The sequence below is a fragment of the Lepidochelys kempii genome, chromosome 6 (assembly GCF_965140265.1).
Source record: "Lepidochelys kempii isolate rLepKem1 chromosome 6, rLepKem1.hap2, whole genome shotgun sequence".
Lineage (NCBI taxonomy): Eukaryota > Metazoa > Chordata > Testudines > Cheloniidae > Lepidochelys > Lepidochelys kempii.
In genome coordinates, this window is record NC_133261.1 from 11194910 (window position 1) to 11214049 (window position 19140).

Below are 19140 nucleotides of genomic sequence, written 5' to 3' on the forward strand. Positions count from 1 at the left end.
CAGGAGAGCGGGGGGGTGAGGGGAAGAAAACCTTTTGTAGTGATAATCAAGGTGGGCCATTTCCAGCAGTTAACAAGAACGTCTGAGGAACCGGGGGGGGGGGGGGGAGAAAATAAACATGGGGAAATAGTTTTACTTTGTGTAATGACTCATCCACTCCCAGTCTCTATTCAAGCTTAAGTTAATTGTATCCAGTTTGCAAATTAATTCCAATTCAGCAGTCTGTTTTTGAAATTTTTGTTGCAATATTGTGACTTTTAGGTCAGAGATCGAGTGACCAGAGAGATTGAAGTGTTCTCCGACTGGTTTATGAATGTTATAGTTCTTGACATCTGATTTGTGTCCATTTATTCTTTTACGTAGAGACTGTCCAGTTTGACCAATGTACATGGCAGAGGGGCATTGCTGCACATGATGGCATATATCACATTGGTAGATGTGCAGGTGAACAAGCCTCTGATAGTGTGGCTAACAGAACCAGAAGAAAAAGGAGTACTTGCGGCACCTTAGAGACTAACCAATTTATTTGAGCATAAGCTTTTGTGAGCTACAGCTCACTTCATCTGATGCAGAGCCAGAAGAGTACCCAGAAATCACCTACTACAGGACAGGCCCAACAAAGAAAATAACAGAACGCCACTAGCCGTCACCTTCAGCCCCCAACTAAAACCTTTCCAACGCATCATCAAGGATCTACAACCTATCCTGAAGGATGACCCATCACTCTCACAAATCTTGTGAGACAGGCCAGTCCTTGCCTACAGACGGCCCCCCAACCTGAAGCAAATACTCACCAGCAACCACATACCACACAACAGAACCACTAACCCAGGAACCTATCCTTGCAACAAAGCCCGTTGCCAGCTGTGTCCATATATCTATTCAGGGGACACCATCATAGGGCCTAATCACATCAGCCACACTATCAGAGGCTCGTTCACCTGCACATCTACCAATGTCACAATATTACAACAAAAAGACTTCAAAAACAGACTTCAACGAGAGACTGCTGAATTGGAATTAATTTGCAAACTGGATACAATTAACTTAAGCTTGAATAGAGACTGGGAGTGGATGAGTCATTACACAAAGTAAAACTATTTCCCCATGTTTATTCTCCTCCACCCCCCTCCGCACTGTTCCTCAAATGTTCTTGTTAACTGCTGGAAATGGCCCACCTTGATTATCACTACAAAAGGTTTTCTTCCCCCCACCCCACTCTCCTGCTGGTAATAGCTCATCTTAAGTGATCACTCTCCTTACAGTGTGTATGATAACACCCGATTTTTCATGTTCTGTGTATATAAACCTCCCCACTGCATTTTCCATTGAATGCATCCGACGAAGTGAGCTGTAGCTCACGAAAGCTTATGCTCAAATAAATTGGTTAGTCTCTAAGGTGCCACAAGTACGCCTTTTCTTTTTGCGAATACAGACTAACACGGCTGCTACTCTGAAATCTCTCTAGATAGTCTGTCCTTTTCCCTCCAGCTCCCAGGAGAGACTGAGCTCCTCTCAGCTCTGCAGCCTTCTTATAGGGCCCAGCCTGGCCCTGATTGGCCATTTTCTGCATAGCCTCTTCAAGGGCTGCTATTAACCCCTTCCAGGCCTGTGTGGGGCAACTGCCCCAGCTCCAGCCCCTCTCTCTCACTGTCACACACTTGCTTCCTCATTGCCACTATCTGTGCTGCCTGAGTCAGGGTCATAGCCCTGAGCATGTCTGACTCTGCCTTTAGGCAAGTTGCTTCTTTTTCTCTCAACTTTATCTGTCTCTAACTCGTTCACTCTTGCCTTTAACTTATCTCGCTCTTTATCTAATGCCATTGCTACCATACAACAAACCCTGCAATGTGGCCCGTTTCTTCACCTTAACATTTGGAGCTCTCTCCATGCTGACTCAGGTTTCCCACTGCTTACAGAGCTGAGGGAATGCCCTGAGACTGGTGAAGGCTCCACGCTGCCAGGGGCCATTACCATATTCTGTCAAGCTGTTACCCAAAACTATTTCCAACCTTTTCATTTTTTCAGATGTTCTCTTTATGTCTGTCATATTTTCTCCCTCAACCAGGCTACCAGCCTAAGTCCCCATAATAGACTACACCTGTAAACTGACTTGCAGACTACAACATGGGAATTACAGGTTGCGACCCTGTTCCCTCCATCTTCTAGTCCCTATTGCAACAAACTACTCCTGGCTAGCTCACAAAATCTGTTACCTGGGATTATCTGAGCCTGAATCTGTAGTAATTTACAATTTTCTCTCTAGGCGATTTCAATCAAGTGCAGGGGGAGGGATGTCTCAGTGCCACTGGTTGATAAATGAGTGGCTTTGGCGCTGCGTGTCCACCTCCTCGCACCGACAGGTGTTAAGGGTGGAGGGGCACCACCTACAAGTCCACCCCCAGGCTTCTCAGACAATTGGGTCAGGTTCTGAGGCCTGAAACACAAGCAATGTCCCCTGGGGTTAGGGCAGCATGGAGGGGGAGTCCCACAGGAGGGGGTCACTCACACAGTGTTACCCAGGGAGGTGGTGGAATCTCCTTCCTTAGTAGTGTTTAAGGTCAGGCTTGACAAAGACCTGGATGAGATGATTTAGTTGGGGATTGGTCCTGCTTTGAGCAGGGGTTTGGACTAGATGACCTCCTGAGGTCCCTTCCAACCCTGATATTCTATGAACATGGTGGCCCCAGTAGGGGGGCCCAGGTCCACCTGACTCCACCATGCCCCAGCCCAGGGCCCTAACAGTGGCCAAGTAATTTGCCACTGGCTCAGCAGGGGTGGCAAGAGGTCCTACCAAAACATGCTGAGTGTTCTCAGGTGGGAGGTACCACTCCAACACCCTCCCTGGGTCACTTCCTACCAATATCAACATGAAGGTTCCCCATGAGGCTACAGCTCCTCCATGGTCTGCTGTGCAAGTTGCTGCTGCCAGCTTCTCTGATTGCCAGGGTTCAAGCAGGTCCAGCAAAGCTCTGGTCCCTGGCATGTACAGGTGCTGTAGCGAGTCCACCACAGGTGCTTCCAAGACTGATCCTTCCTCCTATGGCCACCTGCCTAGAATAAGCTGAGCTTCCTCCCTTTATACTGCTATAGCATTTGGAGCATGCCCAGTCCCACCTGGGAGGCAGGACTTCTGCTGTCAATAATATGGGATTAACCCTGTCTGGGCTAGTGTGGGGGTAAGCAGACCCGATCACAGTGGTACAAAAAAGAGTGCTTTCAACCAAAGCTCCTTCTTCATTGAGTTTTAAGCACATATGCAATAGCAATAGTCTAGAGCACCCCAGATATAGTTACCCAAAGTCTGAGATGATTTTGAGTGGTAACAGCAGGTTTCAGGTGATCAGCCTTCCTCCTAGCTGCTGGGGAGTAAGATGTTAGCTTCTTGCTTGTAGAAAAACTTCTCTGAACTCATCTACATTACATACTCTTACTTATCTTTTTATAGATTATTCAAACAAAGCACATAACTTCTAGTTACTCCAAGTGGGCTAACTATTCTCCTAGCATTAGCAAAAACAACTCATAATTTTATTTATCAGCAAAGCAACGTTTAGTCATAGCAACAGCAAGGAACTCACCAGAGAAACCCAAATCTAAGGTCAGTTATCCACAGCACTCCTTCCCATTCTCATGAATCTGTTACTTTCTTCTTTCCTCATTAAATCTTTTTTTTTCTAAAGTACCAGTTTTGCTGTTTGCATGTAACCACTACTTCTTAAAGCACAAGCCTCACCAACCTGAGCTAAAAGACCTCCCTGTTAACAAAGTCTGGAGCAGCTCCATCAGCTGCTGTACGGCTACCAGTTACCACTAGAGGGGGCCAGTGTGCTGCACTGAGCAAGTGTTGCGGGGGGGGGGGGGGGGGGGGCACACTTTTTTGAAAACCTAAACATCACTGGAAGTCTGTCAGTGGAGATGAGGCGTCTCTCTCGAAGCTCCGCTCCAGCTCTGGCTCAGAGGCAGGAATCGCTGGGTGAGATTCTCTGGCCTGAGTTAGGCAGGAGACAGGACTGGATGGGCACAACGGGCCCTGCTGGCCTTAAAATGTACAAATTTGTGAACTGTGGGGTTTCTTGCACCTTCTTCTGCAGTATCAAGCGCTGGGCATTGTCAGAGAGAAGAGACTGGGCTAGACGGACCACGGTGCTGAGCCAGTCCAGTAATCCCTATGGGCCAATTCACTTGCATCAAACAACTTGTTCACGCCCAGTGTTGCCAGCTCTGGTGATTTTTTACTACGAGCTTTGTAATACTTAACTATTTTTTCCCTTAAGGCCCCAGCACTTGAGGCCATGCGTTTATGGGAGAATCTCAGCTTTTATGTTTGGGGAAATAATAGTATGTTTCCAGCCCTAGAGGTTGGGGTGGGGGTGGGGGAGAGATAAGCGCTGAAGATTAAAACAACAGAATTAAAAAAATGTACCTATTTAAAAATAATCTCATTTTTAAGATGCTCTGATATTCATCATTTGTTAACTTTCTGGGTTGGCAAAATTATGTGCCAATTTATTTGCAGCCATCAATTTGTTCCTCCCCGTTATTCTCTGCAATTTGTTCCTTGTTGTTCCAGCACTGCAGGCCGTGTGGGAACCCCGCCCTGTGCGGTTGGTGCAAAGGACTTGGTTAGTGCCACCTTGTCCAAGGCGTGGATTTGAAGAGCCAGAATCTCTTCAGTCATCTTGGCATTTAGGGCCAGGCCAAAGCAGCCTCCCCGCTCAGGGATCAATGCTAATCATAAGGCACTTGCTGTTTAGTGCTCTGTGGGACGATCTACCCCCTGCCTTCCATCCCGGGTAGACGGACGCCTTCTATTTACACTGATGGAGCCTACTTAGAAGCAGAGTTAAATTGGTGCAAATCTTGGTGGTTTATGGAAACAACTTGTTCCCCTGAGTCACAGAGGAAGGGCTCTAATCTACATGTTTGGGCCCTGATCATGTGATCTGATTCTTATACCTGTATGGAGCTGATGCTTTGGAATGACTAGGGCCAAGCACAGGGAAGAGCATCCACCTGTATTGATCCACATGCAGCACTGAGAGTCAATGGGATCTAATGACTAGCATGCTGGACTGGGACACAGGACACCCGGGTTCATTCCCAGCTCTAAAACTGGCTTGCTGGGACCTCAGGCAAGTCACCGTCCCGCTCTGGGCCTAGTTTCTTGTGCTGCCCTTTGTCTATTTTGAGTATAAACTCTTCCAGGCAGGGGCTGTGTGCGACTATAACGCAAATTGCAGGCTGCATTGTATGGGTGTATAATGGCCTCCACAGCACCCCCTTGAGGCATGGGATGGCCCTGAAGCCACAGTTTCTCTTTCCTCAGTAATTTCTCAGAGGCTTTCTCGTAACCAATAACTCCCATATTGGGCTGGCTTGTTATCATAAACGGCTACAAAATAACACCATCAAAGTCCAAGTCTGAAGTTGATATATTTTAAGGTTTATATACATCCATCCTTCATCCAGCCACTCCCAGGCCTTCTGCCCGGAGTCTCCCCTACCATGCTGGAGTCTTTTCTGACTGGTGTCTTAGAGCAGGGGTTCCCAAACTGTGGGCTGTGGCCCAAAGGTGAGCCACAACACAGTCCTAGGTGGTCTGCCAGAGGTGGAGTTTGGGGGCAAATGAGGGGGTGTTGCCCCCCAAAAACAACTGTATATGTTGGCAGAGTGGCGGCCGGTGATGGCCTTAGGGCTGCCAACTTTCCAATTTCCCAAAACTGGACAGTACAGCAGGAGTGCTGGTACCTCCCCCCACCCCCTGGTCCACCTCTTCCCCCAAGGCCCCACCCTCCATTTACTCCTCATCCCCTCTCCCCCCCGTCACTCGCCGCTCTCCTCCCTCCCCTTTTCCCATTGCATGGTTGCATCTGTATTGTTCTCAAGGTTGTGGTGGTGGTGGATTTTTTTTTAACATAATGCAAGTATAATGAGCCAAACAACATTGTTCTATCATGAGAACAAAGTCTACTCGGGAAGAAAAATTAAAGTAAAAAATATGGTTAAATTAGGCTTGTAAAAGTACTTTTTTTTTCTTCAGTACTTTTTTGAAAAGTGTTTGCTCTGTGATTATTACTATTCCGCGTAACAACACGACTAAGCCCATTATACAAGGCTACACTGCACAATCGACCATGGGGGACACTGTAGGAATAATCTGAACTATCCTGCCATGACTCAGCTCAGACTAGGTTGTCATTTCAGGAAATACAAAATAATGGAGCTATTTTGTCTCTGGAATGAGCTTTGCCTATGTATAGAAAACCAGAACAGAGGATGGAATTTGCTGCTACCATCCAGCTGTGATGCAGCAGCACAGACTGCTGTCCTGGGGAGAGAGACAGCCAGCGAGGAGGCAGCTTGAGCTGGGGAGGGGGCTGGGAATGCACTCTACTCAAAGGGGCAGCTGGGAAAAGCTGTTACAGAAGGAGAAGAATCGAGATGTGGAGCTAGCGGATGAACTGGAGCTTAGGTAGAAGGGGAGGTGATTTTTTAAAAAAAGAACAAGAGAATAAAAGTGAGGGACTGGGAAGTGAAAGACGGAAAATAGGAAAGGTGTTGAGCCATGAGAAGAAGAAAAAAAACAGACCTGGGTACACAAGCAGGCGCTATGAGAGAAGGGAAGTGGACAGAAAGAAAATCTACAGACTTACTCAGAAAGAGAGGATCAAGGGAAAAACTGGAAGGAACTGCGACTGAGGGAAAGGGGGATTGATCTGTGTTAGATGCAAAGAGATCCTGAAAAGGGAAAACAAGATGCCCACCCACAAAGGACTTAAATTACACGAGCAAAGAGAATGGCGGTGTGAACATCTATTGACGGAATACAGTTCAAAGGTGCCTAATGGAGAAGTGAGGGCCCACTAGGTGAAGAAACCCCGCTTGTGGATAAACTCGGTGCAAAGATGTACAGCCACAGGAACATCGACTCTTCGGAGCACTTCAGGCTGAAGAGAAGCAAAGAACAGGACAGCAAGAGTGGAGCTGGACCTGCTGCCAAGGAGAGGAAAAGTTGATTCTTCTCCGAAGTGACACAGTATATCAGAGAGTCAACTCTTGTTCTTGTTCATAACAATGCATTTGGTACTAACTGCACAGCAGGTACAAGCTCACAAAGGTTAATGAGTTGGTAACCTATGGTTTATTAGAATAAGTAGTAAGTCTTTGGTAATGTTCTACAGTATTTATGCTCCTGGTACAATTTTGATGTTTTTCCCTTATAAAGTTCTAAAAGATTAAAAGGCTCCCTTTTGTCTTGGTTAGGCTATGCTAACTGTGCAGAGAGGCAAACTCCACACCAGTAACAGCTCCATGGAGGAGCCACCAATTAACATCCCCAGCAAGATGTGCAACTAGAGTGGAGTACAGACTGGCCTACCAGGGTGTCAAAAGGCATGTAAAAGCGGCAAAGAGTCCTGTGGCACCTTATAGCCTAACAGATGTATTGGAGCATAAGCTTTCGTGGGTGAATATATGCATCCGGCGAAGTGGGTATTCACCCATGAAAGCTTATGCTCCAATATGTCTGTTAGTCTATAAGGTGTCACAGGACTCTTTGCCGCTTTTACAGATCCATACTAACATGGCTACCCTTCTGATAGAAGGCATGTAGTCAACAAGGTGGAAGATGAAGGTCTTCTGATTAAAGAAGCTGAATGCTGACCTGGCAAGTCACTTAAATTCAACTTGTCATAGGTAGCCACTAGATAGTGTATGTTCTTCATTTTCTGAGTGCTCAACTTTAGATAGCTGGGTCTGATTTACAGAGGTGCTGAGTACACACAGCTGCAACTAAGGTCAATGGGAGCTGTGCTTGAATATATAAAGTGCTGTAAAAATGCTCGGTGCTCTGAAAAATCTGGCCCTAGGCATCTCCAGTTGAGCACCCAAAATTTGTGGCATTTTTAACAATTTTGGCTTTAATTTTGGTGTAAAATAGGGAAAACAATTATTCCTTACACTCACAGGGGGTTTGTGAAGATATAAATGTATTAAGGTCTGTAAAGAAGTAAGAGGACAACAACATCATAAACAAACTAGGGAAATACAACCTAGATGGAGTTATTATAAGGTGGGTGCATAACTGGTTGGATAACCATTCCCAGAGAGTAGTTATCAATGGTTCACAGTCATGCTGGAAGGGCATAACGAATGGGGTCCCGCATGGATCAGTTCTGGGTCTGGTTCTTTTCAATGTCTCTATCAATTATTTAGATGATGGCATAGAAAGTACACTTATATAGTTTGCGGACAATACCAAGCTGGAAAGGTTTGCAAGTGCTTTGGAGAATAGGATTAAAATTCATGTCATGTTAAACTGTCTTGGAATAAGAGGGAAGGTCCTCTCATGGATCAGTAACTGGTTAATAGGAAACAGTGGTCAGTTTTCAGAATGGAGAGAGGTAACCAGTGGTGTCCCCCAGGGGCCTGTGCTGGGACCAGTACTATTCAACATATTCATAAAAGATCTGGGAAAAGGGGTAAACAGTGAGGTGGCAAAATTTGCAGATGATACAAAACTACTCAAGATAGTTAAGTCCAAAGCAGACTGCAAAGTGTTACAAAGGATCTTACAAAACTGAGTGACTGGGAAACAAAATGGTAGATGAAATTCAATGTCAATAAATGCAAAGTAATGCACATTGGAAAACATAATTCCAACTATACATATAAAATGATGAGGTCTAAATTAGCAGTCACCACTCAAGAAAGAGATCTTGAGGTCCTTGTGGATAGTTCTCTGAAAACATCCACTCAATGTACAGCGGCAGTCAAAAAAGCTAACAGAATGTTGGGAATCATCAAGAAAGGGATAGATAATAAGACTGAAAATATCATATTGCCTCTATATAAATCCATGGTATGCCCACATCTTGAATACTGTGTGCAAATGTGGTCACCCTATCTCAAAAAAGATATATTTGTCTTGGAAAAGGTTCAGGAAAGGGCAACAAAAATGATTAGGGACATGGAACAGCTGTCGTATGAGGAGAGATTAATAAGACTGGGATTTTTCAGCTTGGAAAAGAGACAACTAAGAGGGGATATGATAGAGGTCTATAAAATCATGACTGGTGTGGAGAAAGTAAATAAGGAAGTGTTATTTACTCCTTCTCATAACACAAGAACTAGGGGTCACCAAATGAAATTAATAGGTTTAAAACAAATAAAAGGAAGTATTATTTTACACAATGCACAGTGAACCCAGGGAACTCTTTGCCAGAGGATGTTGTAAAGGCCAAGACTATAACAGGGTTACAAAAAGAACTAGATAAATTCATGGAGGATAGGTCCATCAATGGCTATTAGCCAGGATGGGCAGGGATGGTGTCCCTAGCCACTGTTTGCCAGAAACTGGGAATGAGCGACAGGGGGTGGATCACTTGATGATTATCTGTCTGTTCATTCCCTCTGGGGCACCTGGAATTGGCCACTGTTGGGAGACAGGATAATGGGCTAGATGGACCTTTGGTCTGACCCAGTATGGCTGTACTTATGTTACTTTTGTTCAAAATGATCTGGACAAACTGGAGAAATGGCCGGAAGTAAATAGGATGAAATTCAATAAGGACAAATGCAAGCTTAGGAAGGAACAATCAGTTGCACACACAAAAAGTGGGAAATCACTGCCTAGGAACAAGCTGTGAAAAAGGATCTGGGAATCATAGTGATCACATGCTAAACATGAATCAACAGTGTAACACTGTTGCAAAAAAAAAAAAGCAATCATTCTGGGATGTATTAACAGGAGTGTTGTAAGCAAGACATGAGAAGTAATTTTTCCACTCTACTCCATGCTGATGTAAGCAGAGTCAGGATGCGCTCCACTCTGACATCTGGTGGTGAGGTGTGGCAAGTTGTGGAAAAGAACTTCAGGGGCTGATCTCATTTGCATAGGCACACCCACCCCTCCTAGAATGAGGCCATAGCTGCCCAAATGGTCACTTTGGCTGCTGTGGGATCCCCAGTGTCTCTGTTATTGGGGCAGGAAGAATAAATTGTTATTACCCTGATTATGGGAATCAAGGACAGTGGAACTGCACTTGGCCTTTTGTTATGATGGAGGGACTCACCATCAACTAAGTAGCACTCGCTAGGCAAGGGACATGGGTTCCAAAACTCTGTGAATTGAGAGAGGTTGGGGATAGGTATTAGTACTTGGTAGTATAGTTCCCCTAGTGAGGGTCTTATATGCCAATTGTACTGCTTCATCTTTCCACTGTGGAATATTAGAGCTAATTTTGATTCCCTTAGGAGTCTAGTTACAGGCTGCTGAGCTGAATTTATTTTGGGCTAATAGTGCACCAGCACTGAGGCTCCCCTACTACAAGCTGAAATCACAAAAGAGCTAAACTTACTAAGAGCTGCAATTGCTGAGTGTTGTGTTAAGTAGTGGGGGAGCCTGAAGATATATGGTGGAGCAGTTTGCGGGACAGCGAGCAGAGCGGAGTGGCTGGCGGAGTGGAGCAGTTTGCGGGACGGTGAGCAGAGCGGAGCGGCTGGTGGAGCGGAGCAGTTTGTTGGATGCCTAGAGCAGCCCATGGGTGGCTGGCAGAGTGGAGCCCCATGGAGAGGTGGGGCCATCAGCTTTGGACCATGTAAGGTGCCCCTTAACCCCCCACCCCCCAATCTCCACCCAGGTTGGGAGGTAAAACTCTGCAGGTAAACTTTTGAACTCTGGGGCTGCCCTGACCAGGGACAGAGACTTTTGGGTTGTTGGACTTTTGGGACTTTGGGTGATTTTGGGTTGCTGGACTCAAGAACTAAAGGGAAAGGACATGCCCCAATTTGCTTGGGGTGGGTTTTTGCTCATGGGTTGTGTTATGAACCCTGTTGGTCGTGTTTCCCCAACATAATGCCACATTGTTTCTCTCTGTTATTAAAAGACTTTTGCTACACTCAGACTATGTGCTTGCGAGAGGGGAAGTATTGCCTCTTGGAGGCGTCCAGAGGGGGTGGTATATATTTGTCCCAGGTCACTGGGTAGAGGCTCAAGCCGGTTTTGCATTGTGTTATTGGAATGGAACCCCTAGATACTGAACCCAGCCCTTGTTGCTGCCAACTCTGACAGGCAGAAGGGTTACACTGATTAGGACTCATCTGGAGTATTGTGTCCAGTTCTGAGCACCACATTTCAGGAAGGATGTGGACAAATTGGAGAGAGTCTAGAGAAGAGCAACAAAAATGATTAAAGGTCTAGAAAACATGACCTATGAGGGAAGATGGAAAAAGATCATACAAAAGCCCAGGAGGAATCAATAACTGTGGGAGCAGAGCAGGGGGTGGATGGTCTGCAGTAAGTCAGGCCTGGGGCCACACACTGAACGATGAGGATATTATTGAGCAGCTACCCATAATTCAGTGAGCACAGTCCATCCTGTGCTCTAAATAAGGCAGGGGTCCTGTGGAAAAAAACATTATGTGATTATGTAATTAAAGACTGTAATCATAATGCATACACACAAGGGAACTGAAATAAGATTGCATGGAGAACCTTAGTTCTGGTGCTTCCTAACTTTTGAGTGTTTGACTTTGCAATGTTAACATTCTTTTAACATGGGTTCTTTGGATGTAGTGTAGAAACATTTAGAAATTGACATACACAGCAGCCAAGATCAGTGCCCCATTGTGCCAGGCACTACACAAACACAAGGTGATTGAAATTGGTGCCCCATTGTGCTGGGCATTGCACAGAAACACAGTGACTGAGAAAAGGAGTACTTGTGGCACCTTAGAGACTAACAAATTTATTAGAGCGCAAGCTCATGAAAGCTTATGTTCTAATAAATTTGTTAGTCTCTAAGGTGCCATAAGTACTTCTTTTCTTTTTACGGATACAGACTAACATGGCTGCTACTCTGAAACAGTGACTGAGATCAGCACTCGTTGTGCCAGGTGTTGTACAGACATCCTGTGACAGAATATCCCGTTCCTGAAGAGCATACACATTAAATAGACCAGATAGATAAAGAATGGGAAAGGAAACAGAGGCACAGAGAGAGGAAAAGAGGAACTCGGTTACAGAGCTAGAAACAGAAGTCAGGTTTCCCAGATCTTTGTCTAGCACCGTTACCCACCAAGCCACTCTGCCTCTGCCCAATTGCCTCTTCTGCTCCTCTTTCTTTTAGACAAGTCACTCAATCTCTGTGCCTGAGATCTCATTATGTGGTTTAGATTAGGCAGGTCAGATTAGATAATCCAGTGATCACTCCTGGCTTTAGAATCCATACATCTGTAAAATGGGAGCAATACGCTCTTTCTCCCACCCTTTGCCTCTCTAGCCTATTTAGTTTACAAACACTTCAACCCAGGGACTGTCTCTCCCTGAATGTCTGTGCAGCGCCTGCTGGCACAATAATCTCAGTCACTGTGTGTCTGTGCAGCATCCCCCAATTACCGCAGAACATGCGGATTTGAAGTTAAATGTCTCTGTGCCAGACTGGTCCTGTGGCATTACAGTGAGGGGCTATTCTAGTCTATTCTATTCTATCCCGGGGGGCTCTGATAGTACACTCAGACTCACCACTGTATTACAGTATTGTGTGAGGGGATGGTCTGTCAGGCTTCCTCACAAGAGGCTGCAGCTGTTGCCCTGGGGGAGTGCTGGACATTCAATACTCCCACATGATCCAATCCCAATTAGGGGCTGGCCGTCAAGGCAGGGGAGGGATTCGGCCGGACTGACAGCAAGCCCAGCCAGTCCTGGTTTTGCAGAGGTGGGATTAACCCTTCTCCAGCATCCTTGTCACTTCCTAGGTAGGACCAGCCCCTCAGCATCGTCTAGGGCTCCCCTGCTCAGGGACACCCCCTCCCAGTGTCCCAGCTCCCCAACACCTGCGGGCTCCGGGGCGGGGATTCAGCAGTTGCTGGATACATAGAGAGAACAGAGCAGACGGAGGCGCTGGATCGGAAGAACAGGAACCCCAGCCCCAGGTACGTCCCCACTGCAGGAGCCACAAGGGAGAAGGGCTGCCGCCCCCTGCCTCCTGCCCTGGTCAATGGGGAGTCCTCCATCACCCCGATGCTCAGGGGGACATGCCCATTCAGGACATGTCCCCCCGGTGGGGGCTTTTCTCTTTGCAGCTCCCTCTGGGACCTGAGGAACAAGAGCCCCCACCGCAAGAGATGGGGGGGAGGGAGGGTCAAGGAGGGACCTGTCTGTGCTGAGGGGGACAGTGAGCTGGGGGTACAAGTCGTGGGTCTTGCCCTCACTACATTTATTGCAGGGGGCTCTAGTATTTAGGTCACCAAACACTTTTCTGTACAAAAAATTCTTGCAACTTTTTCTTTGAGACGCTCCCATTCCTCTGCTCTTTGCAGCAGGCTGGAGAAGTGCCTCTTCTTTGTCCCATGAAATTCTGTTCAGATTTGGCTGAGTTTTAGGGTTACCAGATAACAACTGTGAAAAAAACGGGACGGGGGTGGGGGGTAATAGGCACCTGTACAAGAAAAGCTCCCCAAAAACAAGACACCTGGTCACCCTACTGAGTTATAAACTGCTAAAAATTGCCATTTCCCTCCTCTTGATTTTGTTCCTCAGGAAAACGTCAGCAGCTTGCCAAAATAATAGCTGAACACCGAAATGTTGTAAGGCTGGCCTCTCAATGACCCAATAGCAGCAGGTACGGTACTGGGAATGTCTGTATTAAAATAAAAAATATTTGGAAATTACGTACAAAAATCTCTGTTAAAAGAACATTGTTTAGGTAGCAAAGTCAAGCAGCACCCATAAGTTAGGAAATGGTAGATTCACGGTTGCCTGCTTTATTCATCTGCATTAATTTAATTAGATAGTTTCATCCTATTTTTTTCCACAGGACACACTCAGGGCACCAGAGGGATGCACAAGTGGGCAGAGTTAATGCTGAATGGGCAAATCTTGGAATGTCCTAACATTCCAGTGGTTGGCTTTTCAACCTAAGTACCATACTTTTAATGTAGTGTTTCATATGGATCTTTTGCTGCAGGCTGCGAAGGAGGAGGCTGGATGCTCCCGACAGGTTCCACTCATGTTTATTGAGATTGGCGTCTGAGAGTCCAGGCCCTAGCTCGAAGTGCAGCCGCCCCGGAGACAGACCATGGCCACAGACCTGGGTACAAGTGCAGATTTGGGTCTCCAATTACAGGTGCCTTTAGAGCAGGGGGTGCAGCCCCCAGTAAAAAGGGAGGAACAAGACACACCAGGCCCCGAGCCAGGGCAAGGAGTGGAGCAAGGAGAGAACCTTCCCTTTGTTGTCTGCTCTGGGACCATCGGGGAATTATTGAGATGGGCGGCTCCACAACAGTCCAGGCCTCAGAGGCAGGACGAGCCGCCCCAGCGCTGGGAAGTCCAGTGGCAGGAGGTGCTGCAGGCCCTATGGACCCCTCCTGAAGTTGTGCCGGCCCCAGTGACACTACAGCTACCTGAGCTGGCACCAGGGGACGATATCGAGGCCTATCTGGCCAACTTTGAGCATGTGGCTAATGCCTGTCAGTGGCCGAGAGGAGAGTGGGTAACGCGACTCGTGCCAGCACTCAGCGGAAAAGCCCGACAGGCCTACAGCAGCCTGGAGGCTAGAGACAGCAGAGACTATGGGAAGGTGAAAGCTGCCATCCTGCAAGGGGAGGACACCCGCCTGGAGACACGGCGCCGGTGCTTCAGGCAATTCCGCTACCAAGAGGCCGAGGGGCCCCGGGAGGCTTACAGTCGCCTCCAGGAACTCTGCCATCGCTGGCTGGAGCCGCAGAGCCACACCAAGGAGCAGATCCTGGAGCTGCTGATCCTGGAGCAGTTCCTGACCATCCTGCCAGAGGAAATGCAGAACTGGGTCTGGGAACGTGGCCCAGAGAACTGCGCCCAAGCGGTGGCCCTGGCAGAGGGGTTCCAACTGAGGCAGCCAGAGGCTGGATTATGGGAGCAGCAGGTAAGAATATTTTAATTTGATAATCCCAGTGGAGACTGGTGGGGAGGGAAAGAAGAGGCCAAATATATAGACAGGCTCCAGATGGGACTGGATGCTCACAGACCAGACTGCTGTGCTGTAAACTCAGCATCCAGTCCCTCTCCCTAGAGCAAGCAGAGAGCAAAGGCTGTTCCTATTAGGCGGGGAGTGATGGCTGGATGTAGGAGCTGGTACTAAAGGGCTGCAAGATTCTCTTTGGTTCATGATCAGAGCTAGAGGAAGAAAGGGATCCAGCATACCTTTGAAAGGAGAAGAATAAGAAGGGATATCATAGAGGCATTGAACTGGGATCTTTTATTCACCCTGTCTCCTATTACATGAATAAGGGGATGGCAAGCCACTAGGCATAAAGCAAACTGTAAAATTTCAAGTCCGTTTCCACACAACACAATATGCTATTTGAAGCCTAGAATGGAGCAGGGTACAACAAATGGATTGGATATATTTATGGATAGAAGGACTTTCCAGGATTATACTACAGGTTGTACCTCTTTAATCTGGATTTCCCTTGTCCAGCAACATCTGTGGTCCAGCATCCTCTACGACCCCGTGGGTGCTCCGGGGCTGGAGCAATCACAGGGAAAAGCCAACATCCCCAGGCTTAGAAACTCCTCCCCCGCCCTCCCAGAGCTTCTGGAGCACTGCAAACAGCTGATTTGCCGCTTTCAAGCTCGGGGAGGGAGGGAGAGGAGAGGGGAAAGGGTGGTGCTCAGGGGATGAAGCAAAGCAGCTGTGAAGCCCTGTGTCCAGGGGCCAGGAGTGCTCCTGGGCTCCATTGCCGGCTGCGGGGCTCCACTCTGGGCCCCTGGCTGCAGGGCTCTGCAGCTGCCCCACTTCTTCCCCGGAGTGCCACCCTGTCTCTGCTCCGTCAGTGCCAGCCCCTCTGCTGCCGCCGGAGCACAGACCCACGGCTGGCAGCAGCAGAGGGGCCGGCATTGACCTGACCCCCCCAGCCCAGCAAGTTCCCTGGTTCGGGACCAGTCAGGTCCCGAGGGTGCCGGGCCAGCAAGGTACAACCTGTAGTATATATCCAACTTCACCTACCTCAGCTGACCTCTAGAGATTGGGGATCAGGAGCGATCTTTCCTGGGGAGAAGATTTCCCCATAATGATGGGGTCCTTACACCTCTTTCTCAAGCGTCTGGTGCTGGCCACTGTCAGAGATGAGATACTGGGCTAGATGGACCACTGGTCTGATCCAGTCTGGCAGTTCCTGGGTTCCTAATTTCACAAGCCTCTGACAATCTGTTTGTCTGACCTGGCAGAACCTGGTTGTGTGGGCATCACTTCATTTAGCTTATTACTATTCTTATTATTAATTGGCTTTTTGACATGGTGCCTCAGGCCCTGCACAGAGTGTGTTCAAGGGGCATTCTCTTCCTTATGCTCCTGTGTTACTGTAAGGGTCTCTGTTTTGTTACTTGCCCTCCACAGTGCCCCCTGCTGAGCCTGGAAATCTAGCTTGGGTCTGTGGTCCCTTCCACCATCTCTGTGTTTCTTGAGGATGTTCCCCGAAGGCTCCCCTCTCAGACTCCACTCTCCCCTGTGGGTTCCAGGGACCAGCTACACTGTGATGTCTTTGGCTCATCCTCAGGTCACGGTGCGTGTGAAGGTTGAGGAAGTGACTTCGGAGAAGATTGCTTCCCCTGAGGCATTATGGGATGCTCCCGGCTCGCAGCTAGAGCAGCTGCAGCCCCATCACGAATGTGTATCCCAGGAGGAGGTGGGACGAGCTGATACCCCAGGACACCAGTATGAACCACTCTGTGTCCCCAAAGAGGAGCCCCCGATCCTCCAGGAAATAAATAATAAGCCAGGTATGGGGAAGGTGCGGGGCTGAGGGGGCAGCAGAGAGGTGAGCACCCAGGGCTGAACATTTGCGGGAACTAGGGAGTACTGGCTTGCTTGGGGGTGGGGAGCGATGGAATATGAAAACCCCCGTCCACTTCCAGTGTTGGAGAGAAATACAGGCGATATTCAGAATACAAACTGAAATTTTATAGAAAAAAAATTTCAAAACAGATTTTTATCCCCTTTTTCTGTCCAAACTTTTTAATGAAAAAAATATAAACAAAATATTTCTAACTGAAAAATTTCACTGTGCTTTTTTTTCTTAAAAAAATGAAGGGGGAAGTGAAAAGTTTTGAATGAAACTGTTAATTTTCTTTCAACATTTTTCACATACACCCCTCCCCAAATCTTTGACCAGCAGCATTTCATATGTTGTTAGATGCCAGTTGGGGCAAAGATATCTGGAAGTTTTTAAGAACAAGTTAAAGACCAGTCAGGAATCATTTAGGATACTTAATCCTGTCTCTGTGCATGGGGATGAACTAGATGGCCTCTTGAGGTCCCTTTCAGCCCTATATTTCTATGATTCTATATGGGGAGTTTTCTCTGACAACTGTGTGGGAACTGGATTATATTCCTGCCTCTGCCATGCAGTTCTATATGATGTTGGGCAAGCCACTTAAATCGAACTTTTCACAGGCTTCCCTAACATGGGTCAACTGATTCAAGTCCCTCTCACCTTGGGATTACATTGCAGTGTAGACACACTCTGTGTGTTCCTCATTTTCCAGGTGCCCAACTGAGAGCCTGGAGTCTGATTTGCAGAAGTGCTGTGCACCACAAATGTGAATGAGGTCAAAGGAAGCTCTGCTTTGAACAGATATGGTGCTATGTAATACTAAGTACTCTGAAAAATCAGGTTTTCAGCACCTCTGATTGGGCATGCAAAATTAGAAGACATTTTTGACAATTTTGGCTTTCGTCTCTGTGTTTCAGTTCCCTGTGTATAAATGGCATAATAACGCCATATCCCACAGGGTTGTTGTGAAGATAAATTCATTGACGTTGGTAAAGAACTAAGATACTACGATGACAGCAGCATTGAAAAGCCCATGAGGAATCATTAATTCTGTATTCAGTGCATGGTTTGAATGGTGTGCAGTGAATAACGCATGGGACCACACGATCAATGTGGAGGATAAAAAGGGTTGTTGAATAGCTACCATTCAATGAACACTGTCCATCCTGTGCTCTGAATGAGGAAAAAACAGTTTGTGATCATGTAATTAAAGACTATAATAATGCATATGCACAAGGAAGCTGAAATAAGGTTGCATGGGCAAGATTAATTCTGGCATTCCCAACCTTTGAGTGTTCATCTTTGCAACCGTAACACTGTGTTTTACATAACGGTTTTGAATGTAATATGGAAGTCCCTGGAAAGTCACATACACATTAATCAAGCTCAGTGCTCCAGTCTTCTGCATCTTATTTGCTCCTGCTTATCTCCCCCTCTCATGGCTGCTCCTTCATTTTCTCCCTTTCCCAAGCCCCAGGCTCATATCCCCCACCATTCATCTCTGCCCCCTCTCCCCTGTTTCTCACTCCTCTGGAGATTTGTGAGAATAATTGTGATTTTTAAGAAATCCTGGAACACCAAGCTTTTTTCCAGTCCTCTGGAACTCCCCAGTGTCAAACCAATATTTAAAAATGTAAACCTGAGTATCTCTAGGTCACTTAGCCTGATATCAATACTGGGGAAGATCACAGAGCAGCTGCTATGGGTTGCAATCAATAAAGAACTAATGCCTGTGAGTCAGTTTGGTTTTGTGGAAAATAGATCTTGTCAAATAAACCTGATGTCACTTTTTGATGAGATCACAAGTTTGGTTGACAAAGGTAACTCTCTTGACATGATGTACTGAGACTTCTGTAAGGCATTTGACTTAGTACCACACAGCATTCTGATTAAACAATTAGCACCATACAAAACCAGGGCACCCATATTAAATGGAGTGAAAACTGGCTAGTTGTTAGATCTCAGAAAGTAATTGTAAGTTAGGATTCCTCATGTGCATGTGGGTGTTTATTTTTTTGGTGGGGTCCTGCAGAGCTCTGTTCTTGGCCTAATGATATTCAGTATTTTTATCAGTGATCTGGAAAGAAATACAAAATCATTGGTAGTAAAATTTGCAGATGACACAAAAATTAGGTGGAGTGGCAAATAACAATGGGGACAAGCCATTTATACATAGCAATCTGGATTGTTTTATTTGAACACCATGCATGTGTATACAGCTAAATACATGATCACGCATCTAGGAATGAAAAATGTAGGTTACATTCCCTGGATGGGGATAGTATCGTGGAATGCAGCGATACTGAAAAGGACTTAGGGGTCATG

At 46.8% G+C, this 19140-nt stretch overlaps 1 protein-coding gene across 1 annotated transcript in view; it reads left to right on the forward strand.

Annotated features, from left to right (window-relative positions):
• The first annotated feature begins 12767 nt into the window (after positions 1 to 12767).
• The window catches only part of LOC140913015 (uncharacterized), a 34208-nt gene continuing 27835 nt past the window's right edge, over positions 12768 to 19140 (forward strand). Inside the window, exons 1-4 of the mRNA XM_073348590.1 lie at positions 12768 to 12936; positions 13544 to 13625; positions 13971 to 14906; positions 16540 to 16762. Of these exons, the coding sequence (XP_073204691.1) occupies positions 14082 to 14906; positions 16540 to 16762 (1048 nt within the window). The 5' untranslated portion in view covers positions 12768 to 12936; positions 13544 to 13625; positions 13971 to 14081. The remainder of the gene's footprint in view (positions 12937 to 13543; positions 13626 to 13970; positions 14907 to 16539; positions 16763 to 19140) is intronic.